The sequence below is a fragment of the Plasmodium vivax genome, chromosome 11 (genome assembly GCF_000002415.2).
Source record: "Plasmodium vivax chromosome 11, whole genome shotgun sequence".
Lineage (NCBI taxonomy): Eukaryota > Apicomplexa > Aconoidasida > Haemosporida > Plasmodiidae > Plasmodium > Plasmodium vivax.
The window spans coordinates 427,115-451,827 of record NC_009916.1 but is presented as its reverse complement, the minus strand read 5'-3'; the positions used below and the strand labels follow the sequence as shown (position 1 = coordinate 451,827).

Sequence of the window (24,713 nt, the reverse complement as noted above, 5' to 3'; positions counted from 1 at the left end):
TGGATACGCACATGCTGTTGCGCTGGTGCGCGGAGCAGTGTGGAGATGCGAAAACGCCCCAGTGCGACGACTTCCTGGAGAAGAAGTTATGCCTGTTGTGGGTTATCCTAGGCAGGAAAAAAAAAAAAAAAAAAAAAGTGAAAAACCAAGCAGCGCGCGATCGATTGATCGACCGAACGAATGAACACAGTTGGCTGCTCAAAACGCGCCCGTGTGTGAAAGGTCTAAACGGGAGGCGCCGGGCGCAAGGGGTACCGATTGGGTCTCCCCCGAATGGTTGTCAAATGGTTTCCAAATGGTTGCCAAGTGGCTTCGCGAATGAGGGGAGGGCCCCCGTAATAGGAAACGTTCTGGTCCAGATGCCACACATGAGACTGTCTTCAAATGGTATGTCGCGCACTACAAGTCACAGCGCAAGTGGAGGGCCTCAACTCTGTTACGCCACACCGCCATGCACACAAGTGATGCATCCCAAAATAACGGAGAGACAATTTCCCTCAGTGAAGATGCACGTGCAAATCCGCAGGAGTAGACACATTGTTATACTGCCTAAAAACGTGGGGGTACTGAATCGCCGGGATGCTTTCAATTAAGTAATTCTCCCTCAACTTAAACCACAAATCTTTTATCTCGTTGATGGTAAAGGGGTGATCTATGCCCCTGTAGAAGTACCTCGCTTCGTACGTCATCAGAGATATTTTTACACCTGGCCTCTTCCCTTCATTGTAAAAGGCAGATAGAATTCTGAACTTCGGAGAGTTGAGCCAGTACCTGTCAACCCTCTCTAAGGGGGGTGGGTCAAATATTCTTGAGAACCATAACATGAAGGCGAAGGCAAACATGGATGTCCAGGCATTGCCAAAGAATAGAAAGGACCCATTTGTGTATTGGCCTTCAAAAAACCTTCTCCATAGGGGCATACGGCTGTAGTTGGGCGCTTCTAGGAACCACCTCGGGGTGAATATTTCCTTAAACTCTACATTTCTTTTTAACACTTTTTGGCTGCTCAAAAGGATCCTGCTTGCGTTCATCCTGGCTGCTTCGTCGGGTCACGCGGCTACGTTCGTTGGCATATACGTTTGCGTGTACGTTGGCTGGTTCATTCACATGTACTTTAGCACGCAGATCGAAGCGCCTGCTGGCATGTGCGCCCCTGAACTGTTCACGCACACGCGGGGAAAATTACCTCCTCACATCTGAAGAGACCACAAATATCGCCTCCTCCGTTTTAGCAAATTTGAACTGTTTTGTTATGCCTTATAATTTATGGGTGTGCCTACTCCGCGGAATGCAGCATGGGGAGGTGCTTGCTCGAATGCCTTGTGTGAAAGAAGAAAAATAAATTCACAAGATATTTTGCCATAAGCATAACGCAGTCAGTATGGCAAACTCAGCACAGTCGCACAGCCAACACAGCGAGGGTTTTTTTTTTTTTCAAAAAGGGATAAATGTATGTTCGGGCGGGTGTTCCACATGCGGTGAGGAAAAGGGCACTACTATTATCCCCGTGGGGAAGGGCAATTTTTACGTTTTATAGACTTTTCGTGAGAAAAAAAAACGGGCCAAAAGGAGAAGCGCTTCACAGATTGGCACATAAACGTATTGAACACCCGTTTACCGAAGCGGCGAACCGAGTGTGCAATAAAATGTTTGCAAATGATGCGTGTTTGCTGCTTACTTTTTTGTACCTGTCCGTGGTCGCCCCTTTTGCGTCATTATTAAATGATAGAATGAAGGGCGAAACGGTTGATGCGCGGTGGAAAAAAATTACCAGTGTATAGGTAAGTAGAGCACACAGGTGTACGTACCTACATATGGGTGTACACCTACAGCGCACATCCGCTGCGTCGAGTTTGTTCTTTAAATGCCACAGGGAGGGAGGGAAAAAAAAACCTTTAAAAGGTACCCTAGGGAAGGGGGAATTTTATTAAGGGCAGAAGGCTAAAGCAGGGAGTTTATTTTTACCCCTAAAATGGGGGGGTAACGCAGGAAATGCAGATAAGTGTGTATGTGCTCGTGGGTCATATATGTGCAAACACGCTGAACATTTTCGAAGGGTGAAGAGGGAACACTTTCTCTCCTGGTGTTTCCCCCTCCCCCGGCGGCTATCCAAATAAACCCGTTGAAAAAAAAGAGGCATAAATCAAAAACATATTAATGGTTAAAAAATTTTTCGTGGTTATTTTCCCCCTTTTTAAAAAATTCGGCAAAAAAAAAAGGGACAACAGGGGTCCAAAAAAGGTTGCCAAGAGGTAGCCAAGAGGTAGTCAAGAGGTAGCCAAGAGGTAGTCAAGAGGTAGCCAAATGGTTGCCAAGTCGTTGCTAAAAAGTTGCTAAATGGCTGCTAATTGGCTGCTAATTGGCCGCTAACTGGCCGCTAACTGGCCGCTACCTGGCTGCTAAATTGCTGTTAAAGAGGTCACAAAAGTTAATTAAAATTACAACGAACAAAAAAAAAGAATTATGAGGGGGGAATGTTCCAAAGCAAACTTCGAGACGAGACGAGACCAACGGGGGGGGTCTCTCCACATGTCGGCAAAAGTGAAAACGCGAAGATGTGCAAAAGGGACACGCCGCTAAAACAAATGGGGAAACGTCCTCTTCATCCGCAGAGTAACCATTTCCATGTCAGTAGTTCTTTGCGTTTTTGTTTATCAATTTGTCATGCACTTCTACGGAGGAGGGGAGGGGGGGAAAGGAAAAGAAGGGTGTCCACCTATGTATATGCACAGCAAAGCTCAATTTGCACAGTAAAGCTTGCCTCGCACACCACTTGGGGTGCACCCCCCTTTACTGGTAAATGGAAACCGTTGCCATGTTGAAAAGGCAACGTGGGAAAAGTGGACCAAAAAGGGGTTGTCATTTTTTTTTTTTTTTTTTTTCTAACCTTTATTCTCACTTCTAACAGTTTTTTTGAATTTCCTAAATTTCTTCGAAGGAACATACGTGTTCTGGATGAAGCTATCAAAGTCTTTATTCTTTTTGGAGTCTACTTCTCTGTCTTTCCACTTGCTCCTTTTAACTATGATTGGTCTATTCCCAATAAATTTATTGTTCATATTTTTCAGTGCATCTAGCATGTCTTGGGGGTCCGAGAGGGATACAAAACCGTAGCCTTTCGTTTTGTTGTTCCTTTTCTCGCGAATTACCTGTACGGGGTTAAAAGGGGCGTTGTTTGACCATGCAGTGGGGCTTCTTTGGGGCTACTTCATCGCGTCGGAGTGCAGGTTAGCGGCCGTGAAGTTTTATTCACTTGTGGGGTGCGAAATAAGTGGGCAAATTGTGAAAAGTACATCAGTTCGAATGCGCACACACGAGCATATGCACATGCACATGACCATTCACATTCACACGCATGGCCGCCCGCGCGCACACAGCTGGCGCCTTCGAATGTTTCCCACCTTCGCCATGTTAAACGATTTGTACTTTCTAAACGCGTTGGCCAAAATGTCCGTGGTCACTTCGTTTCCCAAATTTCCGCAAAAAATTCGAAAGTCATTTTCTGGCCAGTCATCCAATGATGAGTCCTTCCACACAACCCCGGCTGCCTTCCGTAAATGTGGCTGCGCGGCGACGAGAAAAAAAAAAAGTTAAGAAGCGTTAAGATGTGCACTTTTGTGTAGACGTACGTGCAGGATAAAACGCAATAACACTGAGTTTCACCCGCGTCCGCACGCAAACAACAATTTGACGTCGTGCAGTTCCGCTGCTGCGGCACAACGGGATGGTAATATTAGTGCATAAATGTGGTATCACTTATGTTGAAATGCATTTTCGAGCAGTGGCTAATTAAACATTTCGTGCAAATTGTTTCGAACTGTTGCCACTCCAAAGGTATACATACTTTTGTACGTTGCGCAGCATTGTGCTTACTTTGGGTTTATTCGATTTGTCATTTTTGCCGGGGGATGCATTATCCAGTTGCGTCTCCTCTCCGTCGTTGGCGTTCATTTGGCATTACTTTGCAAATTGCGCGTTTTTCTACTTTCTCGTTCGCGTGTTCCACAAAAAGGGGAGAAAACAAATTTGTTCCTTCGTTAAATTTTGCGTCAGGACTGTACTGGGTTTGGCGCGTACGCATATATGTATGTATATATACATTCGCAATATTTTTTTTTTTTTTTTTTTTGCCGTAAAATTTGGCCAGCGGAATGGAATGCACTAAAAAATTGCCTCCAAAAAAAAAAAAGAAAAACACCATTAAGCGATAAAGTGGCGCATAATTGCGTCACGAAATGGATGAAGCAAATTTGGCACTTGGCCAAAATGATGCGAAAATTATGACTAAGCGCTATTTTTCCAAAATGCCGTTTTATAACATTCATTTTGCTGTACATTTGTAACACGAGCGAACAATATTTTCACCTGTACATGTTTGGCCCCCCCTGGCTGTATTTCGAAAATTCCGCGTAGAGGAGTAAATTTGCCGGTGTACACACCCCAACGGAGTGAGGGGTATACATGTACGTATACATACATATGTATATATATATGTATATACATGTGCCTCTTTTCATCCAGGGCAACTTAAAAAGACCGGTAAAAATAGTGTATCCACGCGCGTGGGTTATATATCACGTACACCTACGTTGAAGCAGCGGACGTCCTGCGCGCCAAATCGATGTCCTTAAATTTCATCATTACGCAAATTCCTCTTTTAAAAAACAGTCTATGTTTTTAAAAGTTTTTACAAAAAAAAAAAAAAAGTTCCATACGAAGAAGGTGAAGATGACGATGAAATGAAGGGACAGGAGAAGGAGAACGCGTTTGACACGTAAACAGAACAACCCAGTTGTGAATTATAACGGTTTGTTAATATGCCTTAAAAAGAAAAAAAAACTGAAAAAAAATTGCATAGCACTGGAAAAATGCGCACATATGGGCGCGTGCAACATGCGCATATACATTATGAGGAAGGGGGGGGGGTTCGCCTTCACGGCACCTTTTCATTTCCAGTTTACTATAAGGTGATATTCGATATTCTCCAGCCAAAATTTATACCTCTGCAAAATAGGGAGGAAAACGGGGGGGGTGAGGGTGCTTGTTATGATGGCTCGCAATATGTAGAGACGCTCAAACAACGGTGTGCAAGCAAAATATTCTCCTTTTTAAATACCACGTTCTCCAGCTCGGCCTTCTTTTTGTCGTAAAACTTTTTCAAGTCGGGCACGCTGTTCATATTTGCAGGCTCTGTGGGGGAAAAATTAAAAAGCGAACATGCGGGGTAAGCGCGCATGTTATAGCAAAAATAAGTGCCCTTTTAACGTACACGTTTATGGGCACATTTAACTGTTCCTCGTTGGTCTTTTTTTTTTATGTGCAATGTACTAATTTTTCGCGCAAAAAAAAATATCCTCGCATATCTGCTGCTATTACGTTTCGCTAGGGGATTTTGGTTTGCCATCAAATTGTCCATTGGGTTATTTTGCGACCGGTCCTTGTCTGCAACATTGTTCACAAAAAAAAGAGAAGTTGTCTTTTTGGTTGAGCAGCAGTTTTGCTCTCTTATATGTAGAGCTATTCGCTCTTTCGTTTATTTTATTTTTTTTATTTTTTTTTTTTTTCCATACCGTGAAGAACAAAATAGTCAATGATGCTTATTAGGCCGCTCGACCCAAACATGACAAGGAAGTACCTGCGATTAAGGGGTGTGTGTTTTTCAGCAAAATGAAATGCGCCAGCGAACGGGTAAAAGGGACAAACAAAAAAAGGCTTATGTAACCCCCAACGAGGTACCAAAATGGGGAATTAGAATGGATTAACCCCCTCGTATGAGAAAAAAAATTTCCAACCATGAGAGGGAGGACACAAATTTCATGTCCAGCAATTCTATATCCATTCCCATCTGGAGGGTTGACTTGAATTTGTACGTCAGGGGGAAGGGAATTTTGGCTGAAGGGGGGGGCACGCAAAAGGGAATATATATATATGTATATATTTGTGTGTGTGGTGTGTGCCCAGCTGCACACTTCGGCATATGCTCATGCGCATACACGACAGTCTCGCCTAGCGAAGCATACCCACTAAGTAGCCGGAAAAAAAGAGGTTTATTAAAAACCCTAGCCCCAACTGCAACACCAAAAAGGGGATTTGGTTCTTCATCATTCCAAACAGGTCCGAGGGGTCTTGCTTTAAGAGCGCATCAAACGGATTTACTTGTTCAGGCAAATCATTGAAGAAGCCAGCTTGCGGTTTGTTAAAAAAATATTTTCGACTTAGGAACGCAACTGGGGAAATAAATCCATAATTCGTTTTCAGCTGGGTGAACCTCGTTAGGAAGTTACTTTGTAAAAAATAAAAGGGGGGGGGGAAAAAAAAAAAAGTGTCTCGATTAGTATCTCCCCAATATTTACTCAATTTCGGCTCATGCCAACTACAACGTGGCAGTTTGCAGGTGCACGTGGGAACGCACAAGCTTGTCTGTACAAAATTTGGCAGAGCAGAGCAAAGCAGCATAAACGCCAAAAAAAAAAAAAAAAAACGCACAATCGGTGAATTGGCATTTTTTTTTCTCTCTCTTTACTCGCTTTTATTTACCTTTGCCTCAGTTTCTCAATGTCCGGTTTGATGGTAGGCCGGACCATTTGCCCCAGGTTGCTTTTTATTATGCAGACCAAAACGACAATTATGAAAATAGGCACAAGGGCATACATGCGTATTTTTTCGTCCAGCATTAGCGCATCCATCTTTTCTAGCTTTTCTTTTTTTTTTTCTTTTCTTTTTGTTCCACTTCTTAAGGCGGTGTTTTTTAATATATGTAAATACAATTCGAGTGTTCAAATAGGTTAGTCGGCAGTCTCAGATATGCATTGCTTAAGCTAGTTGGCACATGACGGGTTAAGAGTTCCTTTTTTGTGGTAATGTTTTTTCTATCCTTATGTTGCAAAAAAGGATGAGGCCTGGGTGATGTTCTATTCGCTCAAACGCAGCTACAAATGAAACTACAAATGCAACTACAAACGCTACTGGGTTAGAAGGGAAAAGTCATCCAAACGCATCCCTTTTTGTTATGCTCCCGCTGCGGCATACCGTGTGAAGAAGCGAATGACGATAGGGGATGAGCTAATAAAAAAAAAAAGCAATAATGGTGGCATCACATGGGGGGAATGCTCGCAAAAATGTAACACGTAATTCGAATAGGAGTGAAACGAACGAAATTTTTGTTAAAAATGTAAAGGATGCGCGACCGATCAATAGCTTAAAAATAAATATGCGCTGAAATGTGGGAGGTCGAAATGGAAAACATTTCTTTAAAAATATTTAAAAAAAACTCAACCCTAATCAAATTATTAAGTTAAACAATTGCGTAAGAAAAGGAATGCCTTTTCCAACAGTACATCATTAAAATGCAAAATTAACGTAAAAGATTTTTTTTTTTTTTTTCCCCTTTATACGGACGTATTTTACATGTGTAACTTGGCCGTGCTTGGCTTTTTTACGAAAAAAAGAAAAACGTTTTTACCTTGTAGATTAGTTACAAGTCGCAGTTTACAATGAATTGGAAAAATTGACACGAACGTACATGTGTACCATGTAGGTATTTTTATACGTACCTGTGCATTCCGCCCGATGGGGAGGAACTGCCAACGGATAAACAATTTGGCGGTTGTTCTCGGACGAAGCTGTACGCATAGCTGCGTTAACCAAGTGAACACACAGAGGTATTAGCAAAGTAGGACGCAGTGTACCGGGTTGGATGTTTTTGTATTCCCCTTTGTCACTGTTCAAATGTTTTACGTCGCCCATGTGGTTGCCTCCGTACGGTTACCCCCATACGCCGCATCAAAAGCAACTTTTGTACTTCAGAAAAATTTTGTAAAAAATATAGGAAAGCGTTAAGGAGCAAATCAGGATGATTAGGATGTGGTAAAACACGGGGGGTAACTGAAAAATGTAGGGAACCAATTCGATATTAAAATATAGCCTGCACAACCTCTTCAACAAACGGTACACATTCTGTCTGTATGTAATCCCGTTGAAGCAGTGACAAATTTCGATTACGTAAAAATCTCGTAGGTCATCATAATGGGAGTAGTCCTCCTGGAAAGGAACCCCCCCGCAGCCCCTTTGGCCATCCCTAAATGGGTATATAACTTCATTTTTATAAATCACATAACTATTACTGGTGCTATGTGTAGTGTTTTCCTTCTTATGGCCCTCGCTAAATACAAAGTAGAAAGTGTGGTCCAGTATTTTGCTTATAAAGAAAACGTAGTAATAATGTATTATGTTCGCCACCGTGTTGTAAATTTTGCTGTACGGTGGGTTTTCATTTTCCCCTTTTAGGCTTTCTTTTTTCGCGCCTGAAATGAAAATATAGCTATTTTCATCCAGTGGATCGCTATTCAAATGGTCTGTTCTGACGAAATATCTTTTAATAATTGTCTTCGGGTTGGAGGTACCATTATTTGCCCCCGTATTGCCACTAAAGTATACCAAGTCGCGCACATACAATTTGTAAAATGAGCAGTACGTATTGAACGATGACAAATCGATGTAGTTCAACTTTTCATTTATTCCCTTTTTCGTTACTATATAATGCTCTGCCTCATTGTAAATTTTTTCTCTTTTTAATTTTCCATTGGGATGTATTACAGACAAGTGATCACTCCATTCGTTAAATAATTTCCCACTACATTTAAGCAGTTGTCTCCTGACACATTCGAAAGTAGCTTTTTTTTTTTGCTTATCAAATGGACAGCCAAAAGTTGGCGAGTTTTTTTTTTTTTTTTTTTTTTTTATGACCTGTTCAGGTGAAAATATTTCATCACTAAAATGGCTAAACCAGTTTTTTAAAGTTCTTCCATTATTATGGCTTAACTGGCAGGTTGTAGTTACAATAAAGGAGAGGCAATAAAGGAGGTAAAACAGGAGGACACATTTTATGTTAACATTTGGCATATTCTTCTCATTAGTTGTAGCAACATTGGGGGGAGAGAGAAAAAAAAAAAAAGTACGCTCTTCGCAGGGTTGTCAATGAGGTTTGCTAATCGAGTCATCACAAAAAAGTGTCCTCATGTCCTCATGTCCTGCACGTAAATTTTACACAGTGGTGTGATTTATTTGTAATATGCCAAAAAATTGGACCTTTTCCCTCACATCAAGAAGGGTTTATTTTTTCCCCTTAATCTCACGAAATGAATCCTTTGCTATTGTCACAGAGGAATATAAATTGCTCCACCTAGTTTCTTTAATTTTTAAAATTGTGCAATGGTTAGGCAGTTCTTTTCGCCTCATCAAAACATGTAGACTTTTTTTTTCTTTTTCCCTCCCATTAGTATGTTCAAAATGGGAAAACATATACATGCAAAATGTGAGGCATACAAATTGATGGCATTGCACAACACAGAATGGTTTTGTTTACCATTTTATGGCGCCATATTTATTTCAACTCTGTAGTGTCAATTTGTCCATTCGCGGGAAAGGTTTGCATTTTTGTTAATTCCCCTTTTCTTTTTTTTTTCATAAAAAAAATCCAGCGACGTGCTTTAAAGGTGGGGGGAAAAAAAGGGAAATTTATCTACCCCCTTTTGGGCTGATCTTCACGGAAGAAAAAAAAAGCAGTCAAGGAGTCAAGAAAGAGCGTCGTAGCAGTTGCAGCAGTCGAAGCAGTCGAGGCTGCCGAACGAGCAGCCGATCGCGCAGCCGAAGGGACAGTTCGAAATCATTCACTCCACCGCATAAATCACAAACGTGCTGCGCTTTTCATGGGGGGCAAAATGCCAGAAAAATCACAGCAAAGAAATAATTGAAAGAAACATAATGCGCCATTCAACTGCAGGTAGCTAAAATGAACGGGGATAATGAACATAACAGCGATCTGAAAGAACACAAGGAAAACACTGAAGAGTGCTCTTTAAATGATGAAACCATCATACCCATTTGTATAAAAAATATTTTGCAGTGTACACTTGGGGGGGCGGCCGATAATGAACATTTCTTAAAGCGGAAAAATGAGGAATTAAACAGTTTCATAGAAAGGAATATTCCGGGGGGGGCTTCCCCGGAGGAGGGGGGCGACTGGAATAGATCTGACGATGGCTTGGAATTCATGAACGTTAGCGGCAATAATGGAAGCGGCAATAACGCAAGTGGCAACGTCGCCGGGAATAACTACCGTGAAGGCCTCTTAAACAGCCCGGGTGAACAGCCAAATTTGGAGATGTGTGCAGACGGGCTGGGCAAAGCTCCCGACGAGGCTGACAACAGGGGGAGCAATGAGAAGAGGAGGTATAAAAGAAAAAGGCGCTATATTGACGTCGACAAAATGAACTTTGATTTCGAAAAGGAGGATTTTGCAAGCAGTTCCAATGACGAGTTGGTAAGATGCAATTATGTCCATGCGGAGGAATACGCCGGAGGGTACGCCAGCGGGTATGTAAACGGTTACACCAACGTCTACACCAATGAATACACAAATGAGCTGCCATGCCAAAAGGACATTAACATGAACAGTGAAGTAATCAGGGGCCTCCTGGAGCCGCCGCCAATCCCGTTTAATGATACCTTCCAGAAATACAATAAAGAAATAAGTGATGTGTACGTGAAACGTAAAAAAAAAAGCAGTGATACGCTTAACATCTTCCTAGAGTCGCAACTCATGTGCATAGATGAAGGTGCATTTGAAAAAGAAAATAACTTTATAAATAGCCATTTTGATAATTTTATTATGAGAAAATTAAATGTTGTAAAGCCCACCAGTGAGCAGGACACGACCAACCAAAATAAAGATTTGCAGGAGCTGCTCAAATATCTTATGTCTTGGTACTTCTCTGGGTTTTATTCCGGGAGAATGAGCATGTTGAAAGAGTTACATGGTGAGTAACTTTTTTGATTTTTTTTTTTTTTTTTTTTTTTTGTGCCCATTGCTTTATCATAATGTAAGGCATACCCTTGTGCTACGTCACGGATCGTCGTCGTTGCATAAGTGCACAGATTAGACCACCTGCCCAGGTTCCCATTTGCAAAAACGTCACACTGATTTGTAATTAAAATGTGAAAAACTGTGTGTTCTCCACTGTTGTGCGTACCCCCTTTTTGCCTACTAATTTGGACCGTGCGTGAATGTAAAAAAGGGGGCCATCGAAAAGTAAAAGTGAGCATCCGGAAGGGGGTAATTCTTTAAAATAATTTCTTAATTCGAGGTCAGCGAGCGGTGTGTAAGGGGGTAGACCCTTCGGTGACAGTTCGCAAAACATCGGCGGTTACGCCGTTTGCTTGGGACTACACAGTTTGCTTGCCTTTTCCTTTTTTTCTGCGGGGCCCGTAGCTCCTCTTCTGTCGTAGCACAAAAAGAGCCAACAAAACGCACGTCTATTCAACACGCTTTTGATGAAAATTATTTGCCGCTGTGGCCATGCAGTTAATTATAAATTCCACTGCTGATGAGGATAAATCCGTTTCACCCAAGATAACAAAAATAGCACGCGGTATGGCAGTACGGTCGAATTGAGGACAAACTGTGCTACTCTCTAATTTGTGGCATCTTCCTGTTCCACTGAGCTGTGCCGATTTTGCTTGGGGACAGTTATATTTCTGTAAAAACATTTAGCTCTTTTCACCTACATACAATGTGGGAAAAAAAAAAAAAAAAACAGAGCGTTGCACCACCTCCTGACGGGTTTGTGTGTGCCTATCTGGTATGTATACACATGTGTGCAGGGTGATTAAAAAAAAAAAAATCTTGAATGGGGCACATCAAGCCGAAGTGACCAATGAGGATGGGGAAAAAAAACATCACCTCCATATGTGGACACTCACCTGTATTCATGTAGACTTATGTAAAAATGACTTAGCCAAGTTGCATCCCTTCCCCTAATCTGCGTAAAGAAAAAAAAAAAAAAAAAAAAAATTTACAATACTGCGCAGAAAAGATAAAAGCAATAATATAGGGACTGCACGTGCATGATAGAGGAGTGGCCAGCTTATCCTTCCACATCGTTTACCACAATTTTACTCATTTGTGAGAAAAAGAACACACGCACAGACGGTGTGAAACGCGTATGTGACATTTCTTCTTACTTGATACCCGTCGATATGTGCGTGAGGTCAAACGGTGTGAAGGCTTTACTCGTCAAATTGATCTTCCCCCACATTTAAGAGAGCCAAAATGAAGAGCACGAACAGGATGAAGACGGAGGCTTTGACGCTAATGGTGAGCAGGCAAAAAGGAAGCGGCGTAGAGGTGGTGTAGAAGCGGCGTAGAGGTGGTGTAGAGGTGGTGTAGAAGCGGTGTAGAAGCGGTGTAGAAGTGGTGTAGAAGCGGTGTAGAAGCGGAGTGCAAGCAACGTAACGCGTTGTAACGTAACGCACCTTGGCTTCTTGACACCGTGGCAAGGAAGGCACAACCGCTCAACGGGTGGAACAAAAAAGCTGCACGCCCCCCTTTCCCCCGCTCGTTCGCAGCATTTAGACGGAAAAAGAAAATACATAGGTACAGGCAACAACATTTACAGAAAAGTTGTTATCAACCCAACCTCAGAAGACGACTTGCAAAAGTTTTGTAGAAATTATTTTAGAATATATAATTTCTCTGTGAGAACTCTTTTTCCAAATATATCCCACTCGCATTTAATATACATATGTGCATGCGCACTTTTGTGCGACTCTTTGCTTCCCTCTTTTCAAAGAAATGTTGCTATGTTAAAAATGCTTCTACGTAGTGGTAATTTTTTTTTTTTTTTTTTTTTTTTTTTTTACCCCCTTGTACAGCTGTACAACTTCATCCGGAGACTGATATCGCTAGACGCGGTCGTCGTGTACTCGCTCTTCCTAACCGTCTACGTATTTTCCGAAATTAGCCAAGGGATAACCAAAAAGTATATTTTTATAGACACGGCCATTTCCCTATTTCTGAACATTGCCATTTTGGTAGTCACGGAAACGCTGTACGAGCTGAAGCAGCTGAAGGATATAAAGGATGCGAATTCGCAGTGCTACCTGAGGATAGTGCCGAAGATGTCTCACTTTGAAAAGGTACCCAAGGTGGTCACACGGGTGTTCTCTCGGGTGGTCTCTCTAGTGGCCGCTCAAAGGAACAGCAGAGCGACGCATGGGGAGATCAACCGGGAAAGCCGCCACCCACGTTCCAATTCTGCGGACACTTCTTCTCTCCACGCATGGCCCAACACATGTGCCATAAAATGCCCCCTGTGTGCAGGTGACAACAAAGGATATAAAAGTGGGGGACATTATTCGGGTGTTCCAAGGAGACGAATTTCCAGCAGATGTAGTCATCCTTTACGTTAAGAACAATTTAAATGCTATGGTCGATTCATTTAAAATTGATGGTTTGTTTAGGAAGAGCATTAAGTACCCAGTGGATAAGTACAAAAGTACGAATGTGTGCATTCAGCTTCATCGGGTTTGGCCCCCGTGTGTGGTTACATACACATTTGCAATGGTGATAGCCTTTTAACTATTTAAAAGACTTCATATGGATCCCTTCCCCCCCAATTTAGTCGACAGGGACTACCTAAAAATGCTCTCCGAAATTAACGGGTTCATTAGATGCGAACTGCCCAACAAGAACATATTCTGTTTTCAGGGGAACTTCAAGTTGGACAAGCACCCCAGGTCGTTGATGCTAAGCTATGAGAACTTCGCCCTGCAGTGTAAGGGAGGAAGGAGCGGAAAGGGGGGGCAAAAAAAAAAAAAATAAAAATAAAAAAAATAAATAAAAAAAAAAAACCACATTAACTGCTTCTCCCCCCCTTTAGCAGTAAACTCACTGTAAGAACCCCAATTTGGATACTCACCGCTCTCCTTTTTTTTTCTTCCCTCAAGCATCCATCCTGAAGGGGGCGGAATACATAGACGCAGTGGTCGTATACACCGGAGCTGACACAAAAAAGAACCTAAACATTCCCCAAAAAAAAGAAGAGAGCAGAACGTTCTGCATAAAGATGAACAATGTAGTGTACTACTTAATCTTCATGTATTTCTTTTTTGTCCTCCTGAGCATTATAATAAAGCTGACGTTTTATCGCACGCATGGGTCTCACCAGAGGACAAAGGACACCTTCTTAACCGTTCTGGAGGACTTCATTGGCCTGTACATTTTGGTGCTGCCGATTATGATTTACTCGGAGAAGAGCCTTATATACATCATCCAGAGTTTGAAAATAGGTGCGTCTAGCGTGGGGGGAAGTAATAGGCCTTGTGGGTGGGCCCCATTTGGCAAAGAGAGGCTTCCCCATGTGCTGCGAAAAAATGTGTCACCCTGTCGGTAAGACGGCAAACCCTAGTTCGAACCCAACCTCTCTCTGGAATCTCCACCCCTCGCAGAAAACGACCTGCGAATGAAGGAGGGCCCGCACGGGGAGAAGCCCAAAGTTTTTAATAAAAACAAGAATGATGCACTAGGGGCCGTGGATCTGCTGGCAACAGCTCGAAATGGCATCCTTGTGAAGAAAAAGGAGCTCTTCGTGTCTTGCGCCGTGAACAACGTTGTGTATGCCAAAAGCGACTTTGTCTATTCGCGCGGGGAGTCTCGCTTGCCCACGCTGAACATCCTGGACGGCGAAAGGTGCGCGTGGGGGAGGGGGAAAGGAAAAGAAAAGACAAGCAAAAGAGTGAGAGAAAAGAGGCAAGCAAAAGAGTGAGAGAAAAGAGATAAGCCAATGAGTGAGAGAAAAAGGATACTCGAAAAAGAGCGCATTTCAACAACCCCACTAAAATGCGGCCAACTCGTATGGGTTCTCCCCCCACGGGGCGACTCCCAATCTGTGCGCGCTAGTACCTCATTCTGCTGCTTTGTCTCTCCGATCCGTTTCAATCCGTTCCGATTCTCTATCCCCCCCCACACACACACATATACACACTATGTGCCCTCCTCCTCCCGCGCGACTCTTCAGAAGGAACGTGGGCGAGCTTTTAAACCTGGACGAACGGATTTTCAAAGACCCCGAAAATGTGCTCTTCCCCTCCAGGGACTTGGGGCTTTTCCTGAGAATATTCCAGAACCGCATCGCTTCGATTTACAACCCGTTCTCGGATGACTTATCGATGGTCTTACGGGAGAGATATAGGAGTTACTTGAAGGAGGAAATTTCGAACAAGACGGTGAAGCTCACGCCGTTCGTAAAGTCTAAGCTGAACGGGGGATACAACCGTAGGGCAGAAAGGAGCCGCACAAGAAACGCGGCAGATGTGCGCACGTATGAGCATACGTATAAGCATGCCTACATATGCGCACCCGTGCAGAGGAAGGTGCTCCTCCGCATCACCCTGACAGGGTGTTCCCCTGTTCGGGGAACGCTACAAAAAGGGAAAAGAAGCATGTAAAGCATGGGAAGCATGGGAACCATGTAAAGCTTGAAAAACCCGTTTTCCACCCTTTTCCCCCCTCTTTCCCCCCCTTTCACTCCCCCCAAATGAGAGCAGAATTTTACGAGAACTTCAAAAACAGCTACACCTGCAAAGAGGTCCTGGAAGACGCGCAGGGAGGAACGGGCCAGGCAGAAAAAATAGAGGAGTTCGTTTTGGGAATATGCGGATGCAACAGGGTCATTATCTACAACGAAAAGTGTCTAGACATGGGGATGAAGGAGCATAAAAGTGAAAGTTACAATGACGCATATGTCAAGTACGAAAGGGAAAACAAGCACGAAATTGTAAATGAAAATGTAAATGAAAATGAAAATGAAAATGAAAAAAGCGATAAGCATGCGCAAAGAGAAGATGAAGAAAACTTCCACACAATTGAGTATGAAGATATATGCCTGTACAACATTGTAAAGAATATAGGCTATCATGTGTACTGCTACAAGGGTAGGTTATTTTTTTATAATTTGAAAAATGAATGTCAAGAGTACCATTTGATCTGTTTTCACGATTTTTTGAAGAGTAATAAGTTTTCCATGTGTATTTTAAAACACGCAAAGGAGCTAGACAAAGGTGTCCTCTACGTCCGTGGCTACGACTTTAATATTCTTCCCTACTTATCGCTAGCCAAGAATGACATAAGAAAAATAAAAAGGATCATAAAAGTGTACACTATGAATTACCTGAAGGTTATTCTCATCTGCAAAAAGGAAATTAAAAATGAGGACATTGGGAAATATCTCCTTTTGAAAGGCATCCGGAATAGGAACAACAGCAGGTTGTCCTTTAGGCTCTACGATTTAATGAAAATATTTTTATTAAACGATTTGGAAGTAGTCGGCATGATTGGGTTGAAGAACGACTTGAGAGAGGGGGTAGAGGAAGCTTTTCTAGACTTGGCCAAATTTGATATTCGCTCGTGGATATTTACCAATGAGTATTCCAAGGACACCTACTTGACAGCGCTGGAGTGCAATTTGATTCCCCCCAATTCGAGTTTATTTGTAATTAACCTTTTCAGTCCGCACGGGGGGGTAAGCAGTGTGGGCAGTGTAGGTAGCGTTGGCAGCGTTAACAGTGAAAGCAGCGTGCACCGCGCGAACCGCGTGAACAGCGTGGAGGAGGAGGAACCCGCTGACAGCATGCACAGCAGGGCCAATGCCCTCTTCAACAACTTTGCCCTCTCCCTGGATAAGCTCAACTGCACGTCTTACGCCATCGTAATAAACGACGCGAGCATAAAAAATATAATGAGCAACGCGCACGCCATGGTGAGTCCGTCTGCACGTGATGTGCGTCCACCATGTGTGGCTCCCTAGTGATGGGCGAGGGTGGCCTCAAATGGGGAAATCTCCCCCTAATTGTTCCTTCATGAAGAGCGCTTCCACACTGATTGGCCTCTCCCCCCACCAATTAACCACACTGCAGAAAATGTTCCTCTGCATAGCCATGCGAGCTACAGTCGTTTTATTTTGCAAGATGGACAATGAGACCAAGGGGAGAATTATAAAAAAAGTGCTCTCCCTAACGACCCCCAGGCTGACCATCCTAGGGGTAGGGTCCACCCTAAACGACGCCTATCTACTGAAGAATACCACAATCAGTGTGTGCCTAAGTTTGAACGAGCAGGTTAATGTGCTGTACAGCATATCAGATTACGTGCTGCAGGAGTTTAGGTACATCGTCGATTTGCTTATCCTGGGGCGGCTGAATAAATTTTCCCTGAGGTAACGGCGGAGAGGGTTCTCCCCACCAGGGAGGGAGGGAACTATGAGAGGGGATATCTAATGGCGCACTTGAGTGGGTTAACATGATGGTGCCACCTTTATTTTCCGTCCTCATCCCATATGCCGTATTGCATACCCCCCCTTCCGCCTTCCAGCCGGTCCTTCCTCTGGATAATATACCTAAAAATCACGATCGTCTCGCTTTACTTTTTCCACAACTTCGACAACTTCTTCTCGGGGTCGTCTACGTCGTCCATCCTGTACACGCAGACGACCTTCGCCGTTTTTCACTATTTGCTCATTATAGCATTTTCTGCGTACGAGATAGATTTGCCCTACAAGTTCATCCGGAGCGTCCCCTACATCTACCAGTTGGTGGGCTTCCCCTGCATGAAGCGAATGTGTAGTGTGCATGCGGCGAATATGTAGTGTGCATGCGGCGAATATGTAGTGTGCATGCGGCGAATATGTAGTGTGCATGCGGTGTGCATGTGACGAACGTGCTTCGCTTGCGGCGCGGTTTGCTCTGTGAGCAGCATGAACTACGCCCCGTGCAGACCGAACAGGGCCAATTAATGACACCCCTCCCCTCTGCCCCTTCCGCTTAACAGGCCAGACGGAAGTACTTCCTAAACAACACGATAATAATGCTAACCATCCTGGAAGCCATGCTGATTTCGCTCATCTCGTACTACATCCTGAGGGTGCACGTGTTCCCCCTGATAACGCATCGAGCATTCACCTTCCACATATTTATCCTTAACTTCTTTATAACCTGGGAGAAGATCTTGCTGCTCTCCAAAACATGGCACTTGTACTTCTTCATCCTGGCCGTTCTTATCATCTGCTTCCTATTTGTGTACGTAAATGTGTACACCCTAATTGACTGCCTCAAAATAGGGAAGTGCGAATTGAGTCTCTTCCACACGGAGGACGCCTACTTTTGGCTGTCTCTCCTCCCCATTTTGTACATAAACTTTTTCGTCGACAAGGCGGCGCGGTTTATCAGCAGCAGGTGAGTTGGCCACGCTGTGTAATTACCCCTGTGTGGCCATCCCTTGGTGTGCCCCTTCCTTGGCGCGCCCCTTTCTTGGTGCTCCCCTCTTTTTCCCCTCCATCCCTCCGATCCATTTACCCACCTTTGCAGAATCTACCCCGACGTAACGGACTACTTCCGGGAGAAGATCCTAAAAAGGGAGCGGAAAGGGTCCTCAGAGAAACGCACAACAGAGGGTAGCCTAAGTGGTAATCCAAAGGAGAGGGCGCAAGGTCCACTCAACCTGGAAGGTAATGACAAATTGAAAAAGTTCATCCCGACGCCGAAGCAGTACAGCATAAGAGACGACAACAAGTCCTACAGCCGGACGAAGAAGACGAAATTGATCTACGAGACCTTCAGAAGAGTTATAGGCATAAATATAAAGTACCGAAATCAGCAGCTAAACTTGGAGTATAAGACGTACGAAAAGAGAACAAAGCTAAAATTGAGGACGATAGGAATTATCCTGTTTTTCATTTTCTTTTTAATATTTTTTGTGCAAGCGGTTGTTTCCAAGTACACGAAGGAAGGAAAAATTTCGCTTAACGTTTTGACGTATTTTTTAATTTTGTATTATTTCCTGGTGACGGTGTGGATGGTTTGTATAAGGCTACGGAACAGGTCCAATTCGAGTCTCTTCTTTTTGATTGGCAGGTTGGTACTCATATTGGGATTCATCTTTGAGCTGTATGACAATGTAAGCAACGATATGATTAACATGCTGATAGGTTACTCCTTTACCGTTTCGTACATTTTTTTTCTTTCCTTTAAAATATTAGAAGGGATAATAATATGCACCCTCGTGTTGGTATTAACTTCCTGGGTGTACTACGAGAAGAACAAAACGTTTGGTTCTATGTGTGCCAAGTTTTGTGAAAATCCGTATCTCAGTTTACACCACCTGGAGGAGGTTAACATCTCCTGTCTGTGCAAGCAACAGATAGTGACCTTCCTCATTTGCATACTAAGCTTCACCTTCATCTGCCTTTCGATGAAGTACTACGAAATTTACTACCTCAAGAAGAAGTTCCTCTTTAGATATAAGCAGAAGGTTAATTTAACCAAGCAAATTGAAATTCTCCACACCATGTTGCCCAGCTTTTTGGTTGAATACCTACTGATAAGTGACCCCAAGGCGGATGGCATAATGGTTGGAAAGAATATATCTGGAGAGGACAGAGGAATCATTTCGGTAATTTTCTGCGACATTGATGATTTCCAAAGTATGGTTTCGACCCTTCAGCCTCATGCCCTTGTAGAAACGTTGGACAATTTGTACCTATATTTTGACAAATGCATAAAATATTTTAACTGCATAAAGATTGAGACTGTTTTTGAATCTTACCTGGCTGCCTCGGGGCTGAGTGAGAAGAAGAATGATTGCGTATACAAAATTAGGTATGACACCCGGTGCGCCATCAAGCTCGCCATCGCTCAGCTGAGCGCTAAGTACTACATTTCTTATAAGGTGCCCGCTGGGGGGAGCGACCACGGGGGGAGTAGCAGTTGTACGCTGCCCAGCCGCGGCGCTGACGATGGACAGCACGGTGGGTACAACCACCACGATGGGTACGCACATCACAGTAGATACGCACAGCACGGTAGGTTTAACCACCACGACAGGTACACGCACAAAAACATTAGCCTGCGCATCGGCATACACACGGGGAAGGCCATCAGCGGCGTCATCGGGTCGGTCAAACCGCAGTACTCGCTCTTCGGAGATACAGTCAACACGGCGTCCAGGATGAAGTCCACCGCCCTCACGGACCACATCCACGTCTCCTACGACACGTATAAATATCTGGAGGACGACACCTCGCTGGTGTGGAAGGAGCGCAAGGTGTTTATCAAGGGCAAGGGGGAAATGAGAACCTACCTGCTGGTCGACATTTTGGACGAGGCCAGGAAAGTCGAGGAGCCCTCGGACGTGGGCTTCTCCAGCTCCACGCTCTTTGGGAGGGCGGACGAGGCTCTCATGGAGAAGCGCGGTGTGGAAGCTGCCCACATGGAGAAGCGCCTCGTGGAAGAGGTCCACATGGAGAAGCGCCTGGTGGACGCTGCCCACATAGATAACCGCCTGGTGGAAGCTGCCCAGGAGGGTGCAACGGGAAAGACGCCCCCCAAAAAAAAACCACACCCGAGTAAGAAGCCACACCCGAGAGAAAAGCCGCAGAAGGAAGGGCGGCCCAGAGAACCCCCCCACCAAATTAACGCCCAAAGCACCCTAATTGAAGAGATGATGGAGGTGTACGAGCGGGGGAGCGATTCGCGTAGGAAGGACAGCTGGTGTTATTACAGCAAAGCAGACAATGCGAGTGACAGCATGGAGAGTAACAACTTCCCGACCCACTCCAGAGCATTTAACGATAGGAAGTCCAAATATCTCAGTTTTGATAAGTTAAAATTAGCAGACAGTGTGCGAAGGAAGAATCTGCACGAATTGGAATCCCCGGTATATTTAAGCGACGAAATTGTTGGGGGGACAAACGAGTCGGATGAATTTTTTACATCCCCTTATGTAGAAGACGAGCACCAGGTGGGGGGTATAAAAAATGTGAGAAGGAGTAAAGCCTGTGTGAAAAAAGGTTCCTCCGATTTTATGAACCAATTTGATACGCCAGATGGGGTTATAAAGAACTACATAAAGGAGAGGAGGAACTACCAAAGGAAATTTTACGCGCCCCATTTTTATCTCGGAGATGTACTTAAACGTTCTAATGTGTTTAAAAAGGGGGAGAGGAAGAGAAGGGGGAAGAGGGAGCAACAAGCGGGTAGACGGACAGACACACACGAAGAGGGAGTGTCCTACAACTTTGCCAATGGAAGCTTCTCATCCAACTGGGAATACTCCACAGAATCGGAGTTCTTCTTGTATGGTGAGAAATTAAGGCAGAGTAAAGGGCACATAAATTTTGATGACCTGTTTACCAAAATATACAGGAAAAAGAGGAACATCCTCCAGGGGGACATTCAGCACATTCCGAGGCAGGGATTCCTCCTCCCAAAGAGTAGAGCTATAAAAGGGGGAAAAAAAAAAAAAAAAAATCGCCCAAAGGGGGAACTCCCAAATGGTGATGTACAAAATGGAGGATCAAAAAGTGGGGCGCGTAAACAATTTTTTCGTCACTGGGAGCATCAAGCGGAAAGGAAGGGGGAAGACGTGGCTACCCAAAATTGCAATGACCCTTTTTGTGAAGACGTGCGGAATGGCTTCCTTCATTCGAGGGGCAGCAGCAGGGGGGGGGAGGAGATGAAGGACCTGCGAAGGGGTCACACTGATAATCAGCTCCTCCCGAGAAGAACCAGAAGTTGTTTTCTCACAAAGCTGGATGACCCCTTTGGTGGGGCAAAAACGTGGAAGGGATTAAAAAATGTGAAAAGGGGAAACTTGGAAGGAGCGGCCACAATGAGCGGTGGCGAACGGGAGAAAGACAAAGCGGGATGCCAGAACAAGCACAGGACAAGAGCTTCCTCCAGCCGTGGGGACGCTGCGCAAAATAGACAGGTGCATAAGAGGCATAGATTCTTACGGGAGGGAGTGCTGCTCGGGGCCGCCATGCAGAGCAACACACCCCCACTGGGGAGGGAAGAACGCGCAAAAAGGAAAAAAAAAAAAAAAAAATCGAGCAAAAATGGAACACAGGTGAAGAAGCAGCATGGGGATGAGGGGAATCACCCAATTAGGCTCGCTTCAAACGATTTGCTCAAAAAGAAAGAGGTAAATTTTGACAGGGGGGAGCAGACAGGCTGTGCAGAATCTTCCGCAGTTGGGATCGGATATGGGGAAGGAGACAATGCGCTTAGGGGGGCCCCCCCTGGAGGGCCAAACCCAACGGCGGAGAATGCAACAGTTGAAAAATCAAAACTGCAGAAGAAAAAAATGGTGCAGAAAAAGATAAGCTTCTACAGCTTGAAGGATGAAAGGAGCGTGAGTTCGGGGTGCTTCGGGGGGGAGAGCTCCTGCGCTTTGAAGTCGAACGAGACGAACAGCGGTCCGAACAGCGGTCCGCACAGTGGCGCAAAGAAGGAGTACTTCTTCACGTACAGCCCCGCGGTTAAGAAGAAGAGAGGAGTCTTAACGAAGGTGAATCAGGCGTTTAGGAGGTACTTCAAAAGCATGGACGGGAGCGAGCGGGGGAGTCCTCCACGTCACATGCGTCCTGAAGAGCTAACCAGCGGAGAGACGGCCCTGCCCAGAAAGGGGGCACAACGGAGCGAAGAGCTAATCAAGACGAGCACAACTGTGAGCAACAAAAACGTAAACTTTGCTCACAAATTTGATAACTATAACAAAAATAAATTGCTAAAAAAATTGACATCTACACTTCAAGTGGGGGAAAAAAAAGGGAGCAATTTTAACAGATTTTACTACAAATTTAACGATGAAGAGGTGGAGGAGGAATACACACGAGGGTACTACCGAGAAATAATTAACATCGACTTGACGAAAAAGCTAATAATAATATTCATCATCTCCGAAATGATTCTAAGCTTGTGTAATGTGATTGAGTTATCCTACTATGAGCAGAAGCTGAAGGCAAACGATTTTATTGTTATCATTTGGCTGATAAGGTGCATCTACTTATTCATAATAACATTCATATGGTTGCTACTAAAGGTTAAGTTGAAGGAGTATAAAAAGAATTCTAGCAAAATGATGTGGACGATTTTTATTTTGAACATCTTCCTCTCTTCATGGTGCATTATCATCATGGATCTGTCGTGTATCCATTATAGTAATCTTGTTGGGAATTCGAGCGACAGATCTTTATTCTTCATGAAAGATGCCACTGAGCTGATCATCTGCATGCAGTTGATATTTATCAAAAATATGTTGTTTAAACATAAGTTTTTTTTTTTTGTTTTTTTTTTCGTTTTCCTGATTTACTCCTTTTCCAAATTATTTAAAATCCATTTGTGTGAAATTAGAATATGCTCCAGCATCCTTCTCATTCTTTTTATTAACATTTTATATTTTTGGTACACAGAATATTTAGACAGGACTCAATTTTTAGTTAAGAGGAGAAGGAACCGGATGGAGAAAACGTCTCATGACTTTCTAACGAGGATACTGCCAAGACAAGTTTTGGAAGAATACCAAAATGATAACTTACAGTTAACTTATAGCCATGAAAAAATCGCTTTTCTTTTTGCTGACATTGTAGGGTTCACGAGGTGGAGCAAAACAGTTCCTCCTAAGGATGTCCTAAAATTGTTACAAAAATTGATATCTAAGATAGACAAGGATACTATCAAGTTGGGACTCTACAAGCTTTTCACCATTGGGGATGCCTACGTCGCTACTAGTCAACCGAATTCCTCCATCACTGATGAGCGTGAAGCTGTAGATGGAATTCTAAACATTTTTAAGCTAGCCAAACTGATTCTACATAACATCAATACCATCAAAATTCAGTTTAACAAACACGATTTTAATATGAGGATCGGTTTGCACTACGGGTCCTGCGTGGGGGGCATCATCGGGTCCGTCAGAATTAGGTACGACATGTGGGGCCTGGACGTCCTCACAGCGAACAAGATCGAGTCCAACGGGATTCCCGGCGAAATTATCTGCTCGGAGCAGTTCAAGAGCTTCTTCCTGGACCACGAGCCGCAGGCGTAAGTTCCGCTCTCGCGCGGTAGCGTGATAGTGTGATTGCGCGGTAGCGTGATGGTGTGATAGTGTGATGGCGTGATGGCGTGACAGCGTGATAGCGTGATGGCGTGATCGCGTGACAGCGTGATAGCGTGATGGCGTGATCGCGTGATCGCGTGAGCGAGTTAGCAAGGGGTAGCACCGCTAGCATCACCCCCAGCATCACCCCAATCGTTTTGCCGCCCCCCTTTGCGTAAGACATTTGGGGAAACTTTCAATACGAATGATGAGGACTCCCCACGCGGGAAAAAAACACCTTCACCCCCCGCTTCCTTCCCATTTCAGGAAGCTCAACTTCTGGTACTACAAAACAATCTACATAAGCGACAAAGCTGTGAAGCTGTACGTCATCGAGGATAAGAACTATGAGGAGGACTACGACCCTAAGACGACGGACTATGAAACGCTGTTAAAACTGCGGGAGAGGAAGGCGAGAGGGGGGCCGCCCAACTGCTTGGGTAAATGAACACGTGGGGAGTGGTGCAAAATGGACCGCATTTCTTTTTGGCAGTAGGGGACATCCCACTGGTACATATACGCACATTTGGGGAAGCGTTTTTTTTTTTTTTTTTTTCATTCTGTTCACCTTTAAATATGTCTTCCCAGGTTTGTTCATTTGATAAAGCGCTTTCACCTTCGCTTCTTCCGTTTGCACTGCTGCGCGGGGAGCAGGCCCCAGTGAGTCGAATCGCACATAAAGCGTTAAACAGTTCGCATATTTTTTCTTTCTTTTGGTGCACACCACAAAATGGATCCACAAAATGGATCCTCAAGGTGTAAGCGGGGCTTTGCAAAAAAGGGTTAGGGTTAGCCTTTCTCTTTTTATACGCCCACAAAATAGGCAGAAGATCACTAAAGCAACGATGATATAGTTTGCTTGCCTACGCTTGGGAGTGGGGGAGTCCAATTTTCGACCCTTCCGAGGATTCCCCTCTGCCTGCAGTAGGCTTCCCAAACAGGTTAG

The 24,713-nt window shown here is 44.1% G+C and overlaps 6 protein-coding genes across 6 annotated transcripts; 2 read left to right on the top strand and 4 right to left on the bottom strand.

Moving 5' to 3' along the window:
- Nucleotides 1-51: 51 nt before the first annotated feature.
- On the bottom strand, nt 52-1,031 carry PVX_114970 (hypothetical protein, conserved; the record flags this gene model as incomplete). The annotated part of the gene is made up of 1 exon (XM_001616334.1): nt 52-1,031. One exon carries the CDS (start codon nt 1,029-1,031, stop codon nt 498-500), a length of 534 nt encoding a protein of 177 aa, XP_001616384.1. The 3' UTR covers nt 52-497.
- Nucleotides 1,032-2,449: 1,418 nt separating this feature from the next.
- On the bottom strand, nt 2,450-4,125 carry PVX_114975 (RNA-binding protein, putative). Its single transcript, XM_001616335.1, has 4 exons — nt 3,874-4,125; nt 3,402-3,563; nt 2,888-3,149; nt 2,450-2,672 (listed from the first exon to the last, which is right to left on the bottom strand). Exons 1-4 carry the CDS (start codon nt 3,949-3,951, stop codon nt 2,629-2,631), a joined length of 546 nt encoding a protein of 181 aa, XP_001616385.1. The 5' UTR covers nt 3,952-4,125; the 3' UTR covers nt 2,450-2,628.
- Nucleotides 4,126-4,946: 821 nt separating this feature from the next.
- PVX_114977 (hypothetical protein) lies at nt 4,947-6,584 on the bottom strand (the record flags this gene model as incomplete). The annotated part of the gene is made up of 7 exons (XM_001616336.1): nt 4,947-5,003; nt 5,117-5,190; nt 5,377-5,442; nt 5,571-5,635; nt 5,793-5,892; nt 6,021-6,283; nt 6,538-6,584. The coding sequence occupies 7 exons, from the start codon at nt 6,582-6,584 to the stop codon at nt 4,947-4,949; spliced, it is 672 nt and encodes a 223-aa protein (XP_001616386.1).
- Nucleotides 6,585-7,782: 1,198 nt separating this feature from the next.
- PVX_114980 (hypothetical protein, conserved) lies at nt 7,783-8,901 on the bottom strand (the record flags this gene model as incomplete). The annotated part of the gene is made up of 1 exon (XM_001616337.1): nt 7,783-8,901. The coding sequence occupies one exon, from the start codon at nt 8,899-8,901 to the stop codon at nt 7,783-7,785; it is 1,119 nt and encodes a 372-aa protein (XP_001616387.1).
- A 640-nt stretch (nt 8,902-9,541) lies between these two features.
- Nucleotides 9,542-10,825, top strand: PVX_114985 (hypothetical protein, conserved; the record flags this gene model as incomplete). The annotated part of the gene is made up of 1 exon (XM_001616338.1): nt 9,542-10,825. Exon 1 carries the CDS (start codon nt 9,791-9,793, stop codon nt 10,823-10,825), a length of 1,035 nt encoding a protein of 344 aa, XP_001616388.1. The 5' UTR covers nt 9,542-9,790.
- Nucleotides 10,826-12,109: 1,284 nt separating this feature from the next.
- Nucleotides 12,110-23,716, top strand: PVX_114990 (guanylyl cyclase, putative; the record flags this gene model as incomplete). The annotated part of the gene is made up of 13 exons (XM_001616339.1): nt 12,110-12,154; nt 12,406-12,534; nt 12,712-12,975; nt 13,160-13,334; nt 13,461-13,613; nt 13,786-14,127; nt 14,287-14,599; nt 14,856-15,112; nt 15,385-16,595; nt 16,753-17,051; nt 17,207-17,426; nt 17,663-18,066; nt 18,199-23,716. 13 exons carry the CDS (start codon nt 12,110-12,112, stop codon nt 23,714-23,716), a joined length of 9,330 nt encoding a protein of 3,109 aa, XP_001616389.1.
- Nucleotides 23,717-24,713: the final 997 nt, after the last annotated feature.

Coding starts and splice junctions, on each gene's coding strand:
- PVX_114975 (XM_001616335.1), bottom strand. CDS start 3,951: ATGAACGCCAACGACGGAGAGGAGACGCAACTGGATAATGCATCCCCC. Junction 3,564..3,873: donor ACAAATCGAATAAACCCAAA/GTAAGCACAATG, acceptor GTCGCCGCGCAG/CCACATTTACGGAAGGCAGC. Junction 3,150..3,401: donor AATCGTTTAACATGGCGAAG/GTGGGAAACATT, acceptor AACCCCGTACAG/GTAATTCGCGAGAAAAGGAA.